The 17,693-nt window shown below is 37.6% G+C and overlaps 1 protein-coding gene across 1 annotated transcript in view; it reads right to left on the bottom strand.

Moving 5' to 3' along the window:
• Nucleotides 1-16,790, bottom strand: part of LOC131976923 (focal adhesion kinase 1-like) — an 82,800-nt gene extending 66,010 nt beyond the window's left edge. The window contains exons 1-5 of the mRNA XM_059340143.1: nt 16,542-16,790; nt 6,358-6,644; nt 6,090-6,256; nt 487-574; nt 192-271 (exon numbers count right to left, since the gene is read on the bottom strand). Coding sequence (XP_059196126.1) covers nt 192-271; nt 487-574; nt 6,090-6,256; nt 6,358-6,644; nt 16,542-16,614 — 695 coding nt within the window. The 5' untranslated portion in view covers nt 16,615-16,790. The remainder of the gene's footprint in view (nt 1-191; nt 272-486; nt 575-6,089; nt 6,257-6,357; nt 6,645-16,541) is intronic.
• Nucleotides 16,791-17,693: the final 903 nt, after the last annotated feature.

The following is a 17,693-nucleotide window of genomic DNA, read 5'->3' as shown; positions in this document are numbered from 1 at the left end:
TTCTCTCTTTTCTCAATGCAAAAAAAGTAAATTATCAGAATTTAAAACCCAATTCTCAACATTATGATCACCTGTAACAATATTGTATGACCAGATGGACAAAAAAAATTAAACCTGTTTGAAAGAAAATAATGATTTTGTTGATTTTTGTCAACTTGTGGCTTCAGAATTAACGTGTGTTTGTTTCTCACCTAATTTCCAAACAGCCCAGTTTTAGAGCAACATCTTGATCCACCTGGTCAGCTATATGTTGCATGTAGTCACTTTTTACCTGGAGAAACACAATGTTTTATAACATTCGTTAAGATAAAGTTACAATAAAATTGATCCCATTTAAGAGCAAAATGTTAAGCATCTTTTTAGTGAAATGTTTTAAAGTATATCTGCCTTGTTGAACTTAGCAGATCATATTTATCATTTAAATATCCATAACATTTAGTATTATTAAAGCCATAAAAAGGACATGATTCTGTCATGTTGCCTCACCTGGTGATAGAGGTAGTTAAGAGAGGGTTTGTCTTCAGAGAAATGGCTGAGGTAACCTTTAGGAAGGTACCGCATCCGCAACTCATACCTGAGAACGACAGAGAAAATCTGGCTCAATAACCATACTGTCAGCACACACACACCCACACAGAGAATGAAATAACCTGCAGCATCCAAATTGAATGTCTGTCAGAGGCAAAGAGACAGAAGGAGCAAGCTTACTCATACATACAGCTGGCGCACACACAGACCTCGATGGATTTTAAACCATTATCACACTCTGGCCCAGTTTAAGGTATACTAGAGAATGAAAAGCCTCGAAAAACCTCGAGTCCCATTAATATAACTGGCACATAATACGGCAAGTTGAAACATTTTTTAAAAAGTTAGATACAGCCTTTTTAAATGTGTCAAATATTACAATATGAGAGAAAATCCACCACAACATACCGATGTATTTGAAAAAATAATGAATTAATAATAAAAATGATTTGCATCTGACATGCTAATGTCAAATACTTGGATGACAAATATGGTTATGTGGGTTGATAAAACAGAAATCCAGGGCATGTTCCTGATTAGAAACAGCCCACATATGTAGCGCTCTGCTATAGGGCTCAACAATGAATCTATATTTATTGAAATTGCAATATGGAAACGTTATATATATATCCAAACACAGGAGTGTGAAATGTTGTTACAGGAAAATTATGTGTCAAAGTACCATACTGAATGGTGGATTGTGGTTCTATAGAGCAGCTGTTCTCAACCTTGGGGTCGGGACCCCAATTGGGGTCGCGAGATGATTTCTGGGGATCGCCAGATCATTTTGGAAGTCAGCTCTGTCTCCACTGTGTTAAAGTGTTCATGTGTTAATGTGTTAATGTGTTAATGTGTTTTAGTCTATTTGGTCATTTTGTGTCTTTTTTTTTTGTTATTTTGTGTCTTTTTTTGGTCATTTAGTGTCTTTTTTGGTCATTTTGTTTAATTTTTTTGGTAATTTTGTGTCTTTTTCAGTCATTTTGTGTCTTTTTTTGGTATTTTTGTTCCTTTTTTGGGTCATTTTGTGTCTTGTTTGCTCATTTTGTGGTCAATTTGTGTCTTTTTTGGTCATTTTGTTTCCTTTTTTTGGTCATTTTGTTTCTTTTTTGGGTGATCTGAACTGTGCGTGTGAGATTCTGTTCAGTGAGTGGGGGTCACGGACAACATGTATGTTAAATTGGGGGTCGCGACTCAAAAAGGTTGAGAACTACTGCTATAGAGATGTCTCAGCATATGAATTCTATTCTACAGACTTAAAAAAAAAATTAATCAAACATGATCAATGATATATACTGATTAAAATAAGAATAATGAACTATGGCACAACTGCAATATTAGTCAAAATAATTGCAATTAATTATATTTCCCAAATTATTCAATCCTACTCAGTTACAAACCAGTTTTGCTGTATGTTGCTAAAAACTGGTCACAGTCATGTACACACTGTGGGCCTGGATTAATATCTTGTGCTATTTTCTTCATTCTTCTCTTGCTCCACCTTCACAGTTGAGTTAAAGTACATGTTAGCTATAAAAGCACCCATGGAGCAGTAGATTCCATGACTTGCCTTAAGTCACCTCAGCAGGGTGGCCGTTTGCCAACACAGGAGTTTGAAGCTAAGTGTCGGAAGTGGGAAGATGCCTGTCCTACTCCCTTTATTTCCATATGGTGGCACAGTGAGATGTGATCTCGTATTTTGCTGACAGTGAACTTACTGAGAGAGATAACCTTGTAGTACCATAAAGCATAATGAGATTCCCGCTGTTACACTTGCCAGTTAACTGTGCCACAGAGGTACCCAGATGGGCCATCATTGTTTATGGTGACATATTATTTTATGACTGACATATTGCAGGGACTACAGTGCAGAGAAATGGGTCAGGAGAGTAGTGAGCTCCGAGCTGCTGTGATGCGACAGGCCTCTAGTTAGATAACAAAGGAAATCAAGGCTGAGGACAAAATGAATAAAACATAATCGTTCTATAATGAATGAACCAAATAGAACGTGTGAGAAGAGAGAAAATGATGCGTGTTTGAGAGAGAAGAGAGAAGTGGATGCCAAAAGAAAACACAGATGTGAGAGAAAGAAGGATGGAGAGAAAGATCAAAGTGAAAAAGAGCGGCTGCGAGCGCACGAGACAGAAGAAACACACGCGAGGGAGCGAGAGAGAGCGAGTCAGTCCATCCCCTGGGCGACTTCTGCTGTTCTAACAATAGCATGGCAGCAGCAGAAGCTCCTGCGGGCTTGCAGCTCTGCCGCCCTCCGAGGCAAAGCTGCAACAACTGCTCAGCTGCATGTTAGCGGTGTGAACAACTCGTTCATTTTGAATTCATTTCAATTTTAATGACTTTGGGTGTAACACATTGAGCGCAGGACAAAAGGACTGGATCGTAGGTAGAGCTGTTAACAATATCAACCGAGGATGGCTAAGTGCCAGCAGAGTTTGAGTGCAGGTACAGGCGGAGCTGCTTTCAAAAAACTAGCTTTTCCCCTTTCATCAAAAGGCTCCTGCATCAAATACAAATCGGAAGAATATGGCTTGATCGGTTATAGTTTAATAATAAGCTGCGAATACACCAAAAACAACAAATCCTCATTGCATGCAAGACATAAAGCTGTGCAATGAAATCACCTTGAGCAGCTGAATTTAGATCAGGGGTGGGCAATTAGTTTCCCCAAGGGGCCTCATGACCAATACCACGAAGGTTGCAGGGGCCGGACCAAAACTCGGAACTAAATTCTGCTTAATATTAATTTAATCGCTTTATAAAATACAGTAAATTATCTGGTTTTGGGCTGCTACTGATAGGAATATATGTTATGATAAGACTGTTAATGTGGAGTAAATCAAATATAGCAGTAAAAAGTAGTAAATACTCCAATCACTATATTACTTTTCCTGTAAATTACCTTTAGCAAGGTTCCTATTTGTGTTTTTGTATTATATAGCTTGTTTTTCATGTTTGTACATTTTCAAGGTGTTTTACAATGTTGTGATGCTTTTATTTTAAAAAAGGTGCCGTCCAGTGTGAAACAGGTGCTTTAATTTTGAAAGGTAGTGAGAGGAAATAACCGGTAGAACGGTTAAATGAAAAAACGAACGGTAAATAATAACGAGTGCGTAGTAATTCATATAAAGTTGATATAAAGTATCAAAAAGGCTTCTATAGTGGCTGGCTGACAGGAAACAAGGTTTGCTAATGTTTATTTTCTTCTGTCATATATATTAGTGGCTATATTTGTTGTCTTAACTATAGTAAAAGTGCTTGTTAGCTCTAGTGCTAATGCTAATGTTTGCTATTTTTCAAAATAAAAGCACCGCGGTTATATTGATTTCTAATTTCTGGGTAACCTCACGTGCCCAGGTCTGCTTTAGATCATCTATAATGTAGATGAATGAGGAAACACATGATACACTCACCGGCCATAGATTAACTCTTCAGTATTTTAACAAAAACAGGGAAAGAAATAGGAGTTACTTTGAATGTGGCATGATTGTTGGTGCCATATGGACTGGTTTGAGTATTTCAGAAACTTTTCAGCCACAACCATCTCTAGGGTTTACTGAGAAGGGTCTGAAAAAAAGAAAACATCCAGCAAGGAGCAGTTTTCTAGGCAAAGGTTACAGAAGAGTATCTCAGAAACTAAGGCTACAATTGGCAAGATTGGAAAAATGTTGCTGATGAGTCTCAATTTCTACTGCAACATTCAGATGGTAATGTCAGAATTTGGCATAAACAACATGAACGCATAGATCCATCCTGCCTTGTATCCCCTGTTCAGGCTCTTCTTGGCACCCATTGGGCCCCCTGGTGCCAACTGAGTATTGTTTAAATGCCACAGCCTCCCTGAGAGCTGTTGGTGACCACTTCAATCCCTTTATGACCACAGTGTACACTTTTTCTAATGACTACTTCCAGCAGGATAATGTACACTTTCACAACGCTCAAATAATCTCAAACTGGTTTCTTGAACATGACAATGAGTTAATCAAATTGCTTTCACAGTCACCAGGTCTCAATCCAATCAAGCATCTTGGTGATTGTCAAAGACACTGCAACTGCGTGATGCTATCATGTCAATATGGTCCAAAATCTCTAAGGAGTGTTTCCAGCACCTTGTTGAAATTATACTATAAAGCAGTAGTTCTCAATCTTTTTTGAGTCGTGACCCCCAATTTAACATGCATGTTGTCCGCGACCCCCGCTCACTGAACACAATCTCCACGCACAGTTCAGATCATACAAACTCAGTTGATCAGACGTATTTTGGACAAATAATGAAGCAGACAACAACTAAAAACAGTCAGCTTCAAGCCAGAGAGTCCTTGTAAAGTAATAACTTGCTACTTTGGCATTTGTCAGAAAAGATACAAAATTACCCAAAAAAGAATCAAATTGACCAAAAAAAGACACAAAATGACTAAAAAAAGACACAAAATGACCACAAAATGATAAAAAAGGACACAAAATGACCCAAAAAAGACACAAAATGACCAAAAAAAGACACAAAATTACCAAAAAAAAGACACAAAATGACAAAAAGAGACATAAAATGACCAACAAAAGACATTAAATGACCAAAAAGACTAAAACACATGAACACATGAACACATGAACACATGAACACTTTAACACTTTAACACAGTGGAGACAGAGCTGACTTCCAAAATGATTTGGCGACCCCCAGAAATCATCTCGGGACCCCAAGGTTGAGAATAGCTGCTATAAAGAATTAGGGCAGTTCTGATGGCAAAGGGAAGTTCAACCTGCTTCTAACAATATGTAGGTAATAAAGTGGCCAGAGAGTATATAAGGGCATTCAATTGTAAAAAAACAACAACAAAATAAAATAAATTGAGACAGGGAATGTGGGGGAGCAATATCAAATATTTTGTTGCAATATGTTTTACTGCCTGAATGCAGTAGTTCACATAAATATGTTCCAGGTTTACTGAATGTATAAAATGGTCTCATTGGGACCATATGTCATGTAGCTGTAGTTTGTAAGGTAGGCTTTAAAAAAATAATCTTGGATTTGAGGTTGGTAGCTCCTGTACCTGTATCGTAAGTGTTTGTATATGTATTTATTATATTGTACGTTTTTTTTTTGTTTGTTTTTTTTGTTTGTTTGTTTGTTTCGTAATTCTCAGCTTTTTTACATCATGGCCAGGGGACTACAGATGAAAACTAGCCTTCTGGCTAACTCTGGCTTTTTTAACCATGTATAATCATGTGTTTTATGAAATTGCACTGTCCCCTTTTAAATAAACTAATAATAATAGTACAGCCCAGTGAGGTGTTTGTAAGGATGACATGTTAGTGGTAATGATCATCATCCTGTCAGCCTTTTGGGAGAATAAAGTTATGTTATGTTAGCTGGTTTTGCTGTTTGACAGCACAAAATGAAAGAAATGAGGGTGCCCATCCGATAACGGAAAAGTATAAACATGCAGCTAGCTCTTGCACCACTTAGGAAAAAAATGAAACAAGGGACTACAGTATATGGGGAGTGGGAGCAGGCAGACAGTGTAGAAGCCTGAATCATGTTGTAACTCTACCTCCACTCCTCCTGGGGGTGCTGTTTCTCATATTTCTCCCTGACGTGACACACGCCCAAATCAGGATGTAACCAATGGAGTGCATCAGAGTGCAGATGGCTCAGACGGAGGCCCAGGGAGGACACGCAGCGCAATTTGTGGATCTCAGCTATCTTCTGGATGACACCCTGTTGAAACAAGAGGAAATATGAGCAAAAAAAAAAGTGAGAATCAGAGAAATTATGACAATGGAGAGCCAAGGAAGATCAGAAATGTTTCTGTGCCTCACCCTGACGTCTGTAGCATCTCCATGCCTGATATTACTCGCCCAAGTACATGGTTCGCTGTTTGTCTCAAAATAATGGAAGATCTTCAGAACCCGGTCCATGGAGCCCGAGGGACGCTCAAGGCCTCCAGCAGAGCCGCTGGTACCGACACCGGTACCGCCAGGCATCCCAGACCGGGATTTAACCCCACAACCACCTGCTGCGGAGTGATTGAGGTTGGGTTCCAAGTAGGAAGAGGACGCCATGCCGGACTCAGGTGCTCCTGCTGGGGCTAACTGGCCGTCATATTCTGAAAAGAGACAGCACAGAGGTTAAAGTGTGACCTCATCATTAACGAATAATCTATAAATCAACAAGTATTGCATCTTCACTGGAAATACATTCAATGTGGAGCTGAGAGATGAATTGTACGGTGGCCCTGAAGTGCAATTCAGAAAACACAACGACAAATCAGAAACGACTGTTTTCTGATTTGTCGTTGTGTTTTCTGATTTGTTGTTGTGTTTTCTGATTTGTCGTTGTGTTTTCTGATTTGTTGTTGTGTTTTCTGATTTGTTGTTGTGTTTTTTGATTTGTCGTTGTGTTTTTTGATTTGTTGTGTTTTCTGATTTGTTGTTGTGTTTTTTGATTTGTCATTGTGTTTTTTGATTTGTTGTTGTGTTTTTTGATTTGTTGTGTTTTCTGATTTGTTGTGTTTTCTGATTTGTTGTTGTGTTTTCTGATTTGTTGTTGTGTTTTCTGATTTGTCGTTGTGTTTTTTGATTTGTCGTTGTGTTTTTTGATTTGTTGTTGTGTTTTCTGATTTGTTGTTGTGTTTTCTGATTTGTTGTTGTGTTTTTTGATTTGTCGTTGTGTTTTTTGATTTGTCGTTGTGTTTTCTGATTTGTTGTTGTGTTTTCTGATTTGTTGTTGTGTTTTCTGATTTGTCGTTGTGTTTTTTGATTTGTCGTTGTGTTTTTTGATTTGTCGTTGTGTTTTTTGATTTGTTGTTGTGTTTTTTGACTTGTCGTTGTGTTTTCGGATTTGTCGTGTTTTTTGATTTGTCGTTGTGTTTTTTGATTTGTCGTTGTGTTTTTTGATTTGTCGTTGTGTTTTTTGATTTGTTGTTGTGTTTTTTGACTTGTCGTTGTGTTTTCTGATTTGTCGTGTTTTTTGATTTGTTGTTGTGTTTTTAGATTTTTCGTTGCTTTTTCTGATTTGCCGTTGTGATTTGCACTTCAGGGCCACCATAGAATTGATTAGTTATCAACTATTTCATGAATTGCAAACTATTTAGATAATAGGGTAATTGTTTTGAGAGAAAAAAAATCTTCTTAGATGTGAATATTTTTTCTTTATTACTCTACGGCAGAAGATTGAATATCTTTGAGTTGTGGACAAGAGATGACATATGAGGAAGGTATCTTGGAGTTTAAGAAACACTTTCCAACATTGTTTCACGTTTCATAAACAAACAACTAATCACATAATCTAGACATAATTAACAGATAAACTGACAATGAAAAAAGGTTGAAAAAAAAGGGTACAGAAAGAAAACTGCTTCATCGACCCTTTGAAACACCCCGCTAAAAGAACGGCTGACACAGTAAAGCACCCACTCAAACAACCTCTCAGTCACCAGCAGTCTGTCATTCGTACTGCACTCTATACATTAATCATGTATCAAAACAGGCTACATTAATAATCAAAAAGATATAAAAGAGAACTGCAAAATCCACTCTCACTCAAGAACAAATCAGGTGGAGCAAGATAATAAAACTGTGATAACACAGCAACACAGAGACAACAAATGACTGTAGAAAGAGTTTCAGCAGGCCACCAACCAATCATTCAGTCAGTCAGTAAAGAGTCAATATAAACCAGTAAAACACCGACACTAGATCTTTTAGAAGGATCTAATGGACTCACAGGTCCACATAAATCAGATGACTTCAAATAAGGAAACTCTCAGTGGGAAACACTGCAGTAAAAGTGGACAGCCGACTGCTAAATCAACCTCAAATCAGTCATTTGAAGCACTAAGTTTAACAGCAAGTCATTCAGTCATACCTGCAGCATAGACTGGAACTTGCCAACAGGTCCAATCCATACCGAAGTCTCCCTGAAGCAGGTTTCTACTGTTCCCAACCACATGCATGGCTACTCGGCTGCCATGCAAACAAACACATGGCCAACCACCAACCTAAATTCTAGCTTGACACGCTAACGCCTGCTGTGGGAGGATTAGTAAATTGTTCTGGACATGCTGGTGCACAGAGTCTCAGAGTAGCACAGAGTCAAATTCTAACTAAACAATGGCTTACCTGACATTTACTCTATACCAGCTATTCTCAACCTTGGGGTCGGGACCCCAATTGGGGTCAGGAGATGATTTCTGGGGGTCAGCAAATCATTTTGGAAGTCAGCCCTGTCTCCACAGTGTTAAAGTGTTCATGTGTTTATGTGTTTTAGTCTTTTTGGTCATTTTATGTCTTTTTTGGTCATTTTGTGGGGGGTTTTGGTCATTTTGTGTCTTTTTTTAGGTCATTTTGTGTCTTTTTTTTAGTCATTGTGTGTCTTTTTAGGGTAATTTTGTTTCTTTTTTGGGTCATTTTGTGTCTTTTTTGTCATTTTGTGTCTTTTTTTAGTCATTTTGTGTCTTTTTTTAGTCATTTTGTGTCTTTTTTTGGTAATTTTGTTTCTTTTTTGGGTCATTTTATGTCTTTTTTGGTATTTTTGTGTCTTTTTTGGTCATTTTGTTTCTTTTTTTGGTAATTTTGTGTCTTTTTTAGTCATTTTGTGTCTTTTTTGGTAATTTTGTTTCTTTTTTGGGTCATTTTGTGTCTTTTTTTTGTAATTTTGTTTCTTTTTTGGGTCATTTTATGTCTTTTTTGGTAATTTTGTGTCTTTTTTGGTCATTTTGTTTCATTTTTCTGTTCATTTTGTGTCTTTTTTGATCATTTTGTGGTCAATTTGTGTCTTTTTTGGTCATTTTGTTTCCTTTTTTTTTGTCATTTTGTTTCTTTTTTGGGTGATCTGAACTGATTCTGTTCAGTGAGCAGGAGTCGCGGACAACATGCATGTTAAATTGGGGGTCGCGACTCAAAAAGGTTGAAAACTACTGCTCTATACAATATGAGACTACAGCAGTAATAATATTCACGCTGCAGTGCCTAACAATGCAAATGTTGCAATAAAGCAAATACAAGCAAAAAACATGCACTTCCACAGATTCTTCCCCTCCCCCTGTCTCACACTCTCTCTTTCACGCATTTTCTTTAAAGGTTGTTTCTACTGCAGGTTCATCTTCACACATTATCCTTGTGTGAGACTCACACTCTGCTGCTTCCTGTGTCATTATGTCATTTCCTGGTTATCCCTGCAGGCTTTTTGTTGAGTCATCATCACAACAGTGAATGCTTTCAACTGACTGTAAATTGTGGCATGTGATGACAAAAGAGACACAAGTAAACCTAATCTGACTGACTGTCTAATTCCATGGCTCATTTCCAGTATGAGGATAAAATCTATCGCTAATTACTTTTCCAAAAGACCTGTCTAAAGCATGATCTGCATCATCATCATCTACTTGGTTTCTCAGGGTGGAATGGTTTGTTTATATATATATATATTTGATGACTTATTTAATCCACTAAATATGGAGACACTAAACCCAACTGGCAAAGTGTGTTTTCAGTTTCTGTTACTGTCGGCACTGGTTGTTTTACTCATGCTCTGAACAGCCAGGAGCAAGCAGAAAAATCACTACTGTTAACATCACATCAGTACATTCAGCATTTTTCTGTGTTATGTTCAGGTCACGGTCAGATCACTTTATACTGGGAAAAAAGGAGAAAGAAACAGAGACAGAAATATGGAGACTGAGCCAGGGGAAGTTGGTTCAGCACTTTTGACAGCTTGACCTACAGTTCGGCCTCTTCAAAGACACACGCTGAAGAGTGTGTGTGTGTGTGTGTGTGTGTGTGTGTGTGTGTGTGTGTCTGTGTGTGTGTGTGTGTGTGTGTGTATACGCATGAGCATGCACACGATGACTGCATCAGAAGTATAAAGGAGGACATTATGCATCTAATAACTTGACTCAGCACTCCCTTGTAAGATTTTGCTGTATCACTAGTGTGTGTGTGTGTGTGTGTGTGTGTGTGTGTGTGTCTCCAATACGCATTATTACATACTGTGTCTATGGAGAGGTATTGCAACAGTGTTTACTTTTGGAGTTTTTATTCAGTGAATCTTGATATTGTGGTTGTTTCATTGTTCTTAGATCAATTATCTGCACTGTAACAGATTGCTGTAAGATTTGTAGGTAGCTTGCCGTTTCCTAGAAAATATATGATATATATATATATATATATGATATTTTCTAAGTCTCTTCTTGTCCACATTTTTAATGGCTGTATTTTACTTAACTAACTCATTCAGTATATGGAATATTAAGATTACTGAGGTTATTGTGAAGACAGTGCTTCATCATAGTAATTGGCTTTCAGACAGTAATATGCTCTATTTACAGAAAATGACTGACTTGTATACTGCAACAATATTGCAACTAGCTTCAGCACTATACTGTATTTAAGTTTACTGTAAAAATCAATGAAATGCAGGATTTTACTCTAATTCAGTATGTGGTTTTATCACAGTAATGTACTGTAAAGTAGATAACAGTAGAGGAACTGTAAAATTAACAGTAGAATGCTGGCAACCCTGCTGCCAGTATTTTACTGTTAATTTACAAGACAATTGTTTACAGTGTGTTATTGCGATTTTCCTTCATTTACAACAGTTTTTCCCTGCCTTTTTAAAAAATATTTTAGTCTTAACATTAGTAGCTAAAGGATGATCGTTTTCATAAAGCAACATTTAGCTGTTGGTGTGATGAACAGCAGTAGGTGTATAATGGTTGCAGGCATACTGTACTCATCAGACCCTCAAGGCTTTAATACAACAGATTAGTGAAGATCAGATTACAAATGTCCCTTACAGTATTATTATCATCATCCAATTAAAATTGTACCACTTCGGCTATGATACTACTGGATTATTATGTGGCTTGTTACAATCCCTAAAGAGTGTGCTGCTGCTGCTATAATCCCATTAGAATACCACTATATCATTGCATTGGAACAATACCAGCTGCCTTTCTAATAACCACAGACCCTTCTACTTTATTAAAACTATCACCATGATAAACGCATTAAACAGCAGAATTATACTGGTTATTAGCACAAAATAAACATTTAAGTGTGGTTCTGCAGTGGAAATCATTTAGTCACTTCCACGGCTGCAGACTGCAGGATTTAAAGCTTTCTAAACAGACAGAGACAGATCGGCTTTGTGTGTTTGTTGGGAAGGTTTGAAATTACAAAACTCTGTGAACTTTACCTCAGTTTACACTATAGTTTTTGAACAAGCTTAGAAAAGATCAGCACTGTATCTAAAGTGAAGGTTGTTTGAACTATGAAACACGTCAGCACTCTTGTTGGCACTAGATTTGCTTTAAGAGTTACAATACAAAATACATTTTTTACCCTCAATGATTTTACCTGCACTGTAAAAAATGTCTGTAGATTTTACGGTGAAAAACTGCTAAACCATGACAGTAAAAGACCGTAAGATGATAAATGTGTTAATTCAATTTCAGTAACAATAAAAAACAATGTAAATGTATATATATCAGCCAAAACAGTGTTTTTTTACACTTTTTTGGGGGGGGGAAATTACTCTACTGTAAAATACATTGGCACCGTGTTTGAAACCAAATAATGCTGTAATACATATACAAGCATCACTGTAATTTTTGCATTTATTTTTTGTAAAAATACTTTTTCTCACTGTTAAATGTACTAAACACCATATCTCTAACAAAAATATATAACAAAGTTTCTTTCGATGGAAAATCTTAAACGTGAAATCAAAAGTGCTAATATAATTTTACCGTAATGTTAGAAAAAGTTGCACCGTATTTATTACGGTAAAGTTCTGGCAACCACAGCTGCCGTTTTTTTACCGTAAAAACAACCGTTGTTTTTTTACAGTGTGGACCTGTCTTTCATCATCAAAATATGTTGCAGTCTCTTGTAAATAACAGAAAAAATTGACCTCATATACTAAATAAATAAATAAAAAAAAGCAATAAAGCACACCTGTGCTTGCTGTACTAATGGTATCACTACTTGTAAATGCTTTGTGGAAAACCCTGCCCAGAGTACACATGTTGTGATAAAATACTTGTTATAACAGCTCTTCTGTTAGTTCATAGCCAGCCTTCATTCCTCGTCTCTGAGGGGCTCGATAAAAAATGTATTGAGGACATTATTTTGACTGCAACTCGTTTTTAAATAGCAGCAGTTGCACCAGAAGAGCTATAGAGTCACAAACCACAGCCAGCCATCTGCTGCTGCTCACTCACTCACTCAGTAATCAGATTAGATATTAAGCACTAAATTGTTGTAAAACCCCACAGCACACACTGACACAAAACACAATAGAGGCACAAAATCACACACATGTAACCTTAACCTAAATACTACATACAGCTTGATGAAATCCTATTAGAGAAGTAGGCGGGACTTCTGTACATTTGCCTTGGTGCGTGCATATATACGGTTACTTTCTGTTGTAAATACTGTTACATCACACATAACTGTGAAATGTAGTATTATTACTAACTGCTTTTCAGCAGCACTCATCAAAAGAGATTATTGTTCACATAGTGTAACCCCATAATACTGAAGCTACAGACCAGTTACTGAATCTATGTCATGAACTAAAGGGTTACACTCAAAAAAATGATTAAAATTAAAGAGGCTATGTCCTTTTTAAAAGTAGAGAAAATTAGATATTCAAGAAGGGGAAACTTGAGCAAATTCTACGAATTTCCCACACTCCTTTCTTTTCTTTTCTTTGTCCCTTTTTATTTTTTATTTTTTTATTACTATTATTATTATATCTTTTTTTTTTTACTTCCTCCTCTTTCCCCTCTCTCTTTTATTATTATTTATGTATTTTATCTGTTATGTTTATGTGGTCAGTTAATTCATTTTATACAGACTATGTCTAAATATCTAAATACTGTATAGTCTATTTGGTTTCGTTTTGTGTGACTGTTGTTTGTTCTTAAAATCATACAATTTAAATCTAAGGATGTGTACAACATGTTTAATGTCGACACCAATGTACCCTGATGTAGGTATGCCCCTCTGGTTTTTTTTTTGTATACACATCAATAAAAATATGAAACACAAAAAAATGATTCAAGCCCTTCTTAGATGTGACACATTAATGTATTGTTTATCTAATGAAAATATATCAATTAAAATCAAATCAAAAGTAGTTTAAGAAGTGTAACCTAAAATGTATTAATTTACTCCCCTGTCCTTCCCTTCAACCCAAAAAGAATTTCAAGAGTTTCAGTTTTCCAATTCTATGTTTTTCGGTTGAACGAACACAATTTCTTTATTTTAGCTCTCCTTGACATAAATGAGTTGAGGTAACTCAATTTAAATACAATACATACATGTTATTCATTTGTGTTCGACCAAATGTAAAAAAAAAAAGTGAGCTACATTAACTCAAATACATTATATTGCATCGATGCACTTGTTTTGAGTTTGGGCTACATATATTTGTTGGATGGAAATTCTGCCCACAATTGAATTGAGTTCATCCAATGAGCTGAAGAAAATATTTCTGAATGACGCATAGCTTATTCAGATACAGTTCACTGAATTGTCTGACTAAGAATTGGGGAAAAAAATGTTTTTTATGTTTCTCCAACAAAATATCTGATACTGTAATGAATATGTCATTCATGTGGTGGACATAAAATCTATCTCTAAAAAAGATATCAGATATTTTTTTATTTCTTATATTAGTCAGCATGTAAAGATGTAACAACTGAGATTTTTTAAATTGGGTGCTAAACAGCACTGCCTTTTTGTGCATTATGTGATCAAAACAAACAATGACGATACATACTGTAGGCCATGGGTCTCAAACTCGTGGCCCGCGGGCCAATTGCGGCCCTCGTCACGATATTTTGTGGCCCCCACCTTGATATGTAAGTTTAATGTGAGTTTTATATGAATGAAACTTTACTGTGTTGTGTGTGGAAGGTCCCTTTTATTACTTTTTTGGGGTAATTTTGTCTTTTTTAAATAATTTATCATTTTGTGTCTTTTTGGTCACTTTGTGTATTTTTTTGGGTCATTTTGTGTATTTTTTTGGTCATTTTGTGTCTTTTTAACGTAGTTTTTTTTAACGTAATGTAGTGTTTTTTCAGTCATTTTGTCCTTTTCTGTAATTTTGTGTCTTTTTTTGGTCATTTTGATACTGCCTCCAGCGGCCCCCAGGTAATTTGAGTTTGAGACCCCTGCTGTAGGCCATTTAAGCCTTCATATCGCTAAAAAAGGCTGTGCTTTAGTTACCCAACTCTAAAGCTTGGAGAATCAGTTTTGGGGCACTAAAAAATATGGATCTCATAGTACTTAAATGACCGTTTTGTGCACTAGAGAAATAATGAAACCATTTCTCACTGCACCAATTTCTACTCATAACTGCACTAAATCCCCACATGCATGCCCTCACACTCTCGAATAGAGAAAAGGAGAGGAATCAAATCAACTAGGCCATGCAGGCAGCCAGGAGGGGAGCAGGCTCTGCCAGGCCCACCACCCCCTCTCTCTCTCTCTCTCAGTGGGGCTCCAGTGACTGACAGTCAGCATGTAAAACCACAGAAGGCTGGAGTTGAGCTCTGTCCCGTAGCAGCAGCTGAAGGACGGTTTATCTCCTCTTCTAACTGGTATCTGGGTTACTGGGGTTAGCACAATCCTGGGGGAGCTAGGCCTCTCTTTCTTTTTCACCATCCCTTTTCTCTTCTTCTTTTCCTCAGATGCTCGTTCTTCACATTTATCCCCATCTTAATTCTTTCCAAAGCCTTTCTCTTCCTTTCGTTTTCACGCATCACATGCCAAAACCTCCTGTCTCCTTCCTTCTCCATCCTTTACCCCCTTCATCTGCGGCTCTTTTCTTCTCCCCTTCTCTTAATCTCCTCCAGTCACTCATCTCACATGCTTGCGGACCTTTTAGTTCCTGCCTTCGCATCTCCATTTGATCCTCCTGTCCTATTGAACCACCTCTCTTCCACCCTCCCTCTCATCTTTCTCTCATCCTCAAACAATTTCCTCCGCCCTCCCCCTCCCCCCACTCTACTACACCCTCTCTTACGTCTTCTGCCAGCGATGCGCATTATCTACACCAGGGGAAAGAGAAGAAAAAGTCCAAACATCGGTTGTATATTCCATAAAAATACAATGCTTTTCCATGGTGAGCTGACTAAAATAGCCACCAAGGTCCAGCACTAAATAAGAGTGTGTGTCAGTGTACACATGTGTGTGTCCTGAGCTGTTCCAGTAACATCAGAGCTGCCACTGTAACTTCTAACCACCACTCCCCACACGCTCTTATTCACCAACCTAATTACAGCTTGTACAGTGTGACACAGGCGAATGAACTGATAAGAACAGTTGTTCAGTTGGTTTTTCAAATAGCGGCTTGGAGGATTAACTGTTGCAATTCAGTGTTTCATTTCATGTTTTATCATCACATTCATTATCATGTGCTGTAAAGAAGCAATGTAGACTAGAAACCAGCTAGAAACTCATTTCGTGCTGGGCAATGTTACTATATGTATATCAACAAAATGGCATAAAAATGCTCATGCTCCGATGGACCTCATCAAAACTGGACCTCATCATGTCATCAGCTAAAACAGAGGACAGAATTTAGGTGTCTTGAAGTGTATGTGAATTGTAGCAATAGCAAGCCCAAGATATTGAAATACACAAGTCTGTCTAATTCAGACTTCATGTAGTAGACTAGAAAGCGTAGTTCAGGTAAACAAAATCCAACCAGCCTGACTAAATACTAACATGAAGATCCCCCACAAACTGTGTGAGAGGTAAACAAGCATGGCCATTGATGATAATGACTTTTCTATACCATTGGCTACACCAAGGTGTCTAAAGGAATAGTTGATGTCTGATAACCAATTAAATTAATCTAATATGTAGTTGCAAATCATAAGGATTTAGCTACATTTTGATGGTAAAAACAACAACATATCTCACTACAAGCTTTTTCTGTCAGTACACAGTAGGGCCTGTTGATTGATGAACTCATTAGTACATACTTGGTAGAGGGTGCTGTGCGTAGATGCAGGCCCCCTTGCTCCAGCAGAGCGGGATGCAGCCGCTGCTCTCCATTTGTTTTGTTGGGGGGGCTGCTCAAGGTCTGGCCACAGAGCCCAGACAAACCTACTGGGCCCCGAAAACAGCATAGAGCCTAGGACTAGGACCGGATCCTAACCTGGCTTTTTGTAACTATGAAAAATCCTGGTAAATTATCTTTTTAATAAGCAAAGGGAAAAAATAGATTTATCCTAAAAATGTCCCAAAAAAGTTACAAATTAAGACCTACTATACTGGTAACTGGGCTGCCATGGGTTGCAGGAGTGATAATATCCATTGTGCACCTTTTAGCCGACCCACAAGAAAGCCACAGGAAACTCAATAGACAAAAATCAATCGAAGCCAATGTCCCAGGGCTGTAAGTAACTCCAGAAAAGAAAAGAACCCAGTAAGAGGAAACAGAGGATGTCAAATATCCTTGGTACTGTAAAATCTGATGACACAGCAAGTATCCCCACAGGAGGTAGAGAATATACCAGTTTCCGCAGTCACTACACTCAACATTTATCATCAGGGTCCAAGTCCAGTTGATAGAGATTTAAATAACGCAGAGATAAATGTCTGACTCAGCTTCTCACATCCACAGGGGGCCAGCATACAGTCTCTCCAAATCAAAGTTAATCTGGAAATCAGACCTTTCCTCTGCGACAAAAAACTGCGACTAAAACAACTGAAAGACGATAGAAAAAAACTGGAAGTGCAGTATCTGGTACAGTAATCCAAGCTACTGGTCACAAGACTTCCAGTCACTCTCTCCTAAAGCTTGCTGAAACATCATATTACTCCAGGACTTGAGGAAGTGGCTCTGAGTCCAGGTCTTGGTAATCAATATGTCCAATACATGTCATGACCTTTAACCCAACAAAATACGTTGTGCAATGTGATACGTTATGTCCTTTGCTTCAGGGAGACAGAGCCCTGATGGGTGGAGAAGATTCAGTAAGTTGCTTGAGGACACTTCAGTATGGTCGACACTTCCCAAAACAGACATTCAAGCCTGGCTTCTGCGGCTGAGGGATGATTTCTCTACCCATTAGGCCATCCTGCGGTCCAATAAATCCTCACAAAATATCAAATTCAGGTCTTGGGTGTGG

The sequence above is a fragment of the Centropristis striata genome, chromosome 8, assembly GCF_030273125.1.
Source record: "Centropristis striata isolate RG_2023a ecotype Rhode Island chromosome 8, C.striata_1.0, whole genome shotgun sequence".
In the NCBI taxonomy this organism is placed as follows: domain Eukaryota; kingdom Metazoa; phylum Chordata; class Actinopteri; order Perciformes; family Serranidae; genus Centropristis; species Centropristis striata.
Note: the sequence above shows the minus strand (reverse complement) of the source record. Positions and strands in the feature narration are given on the sequence as shown.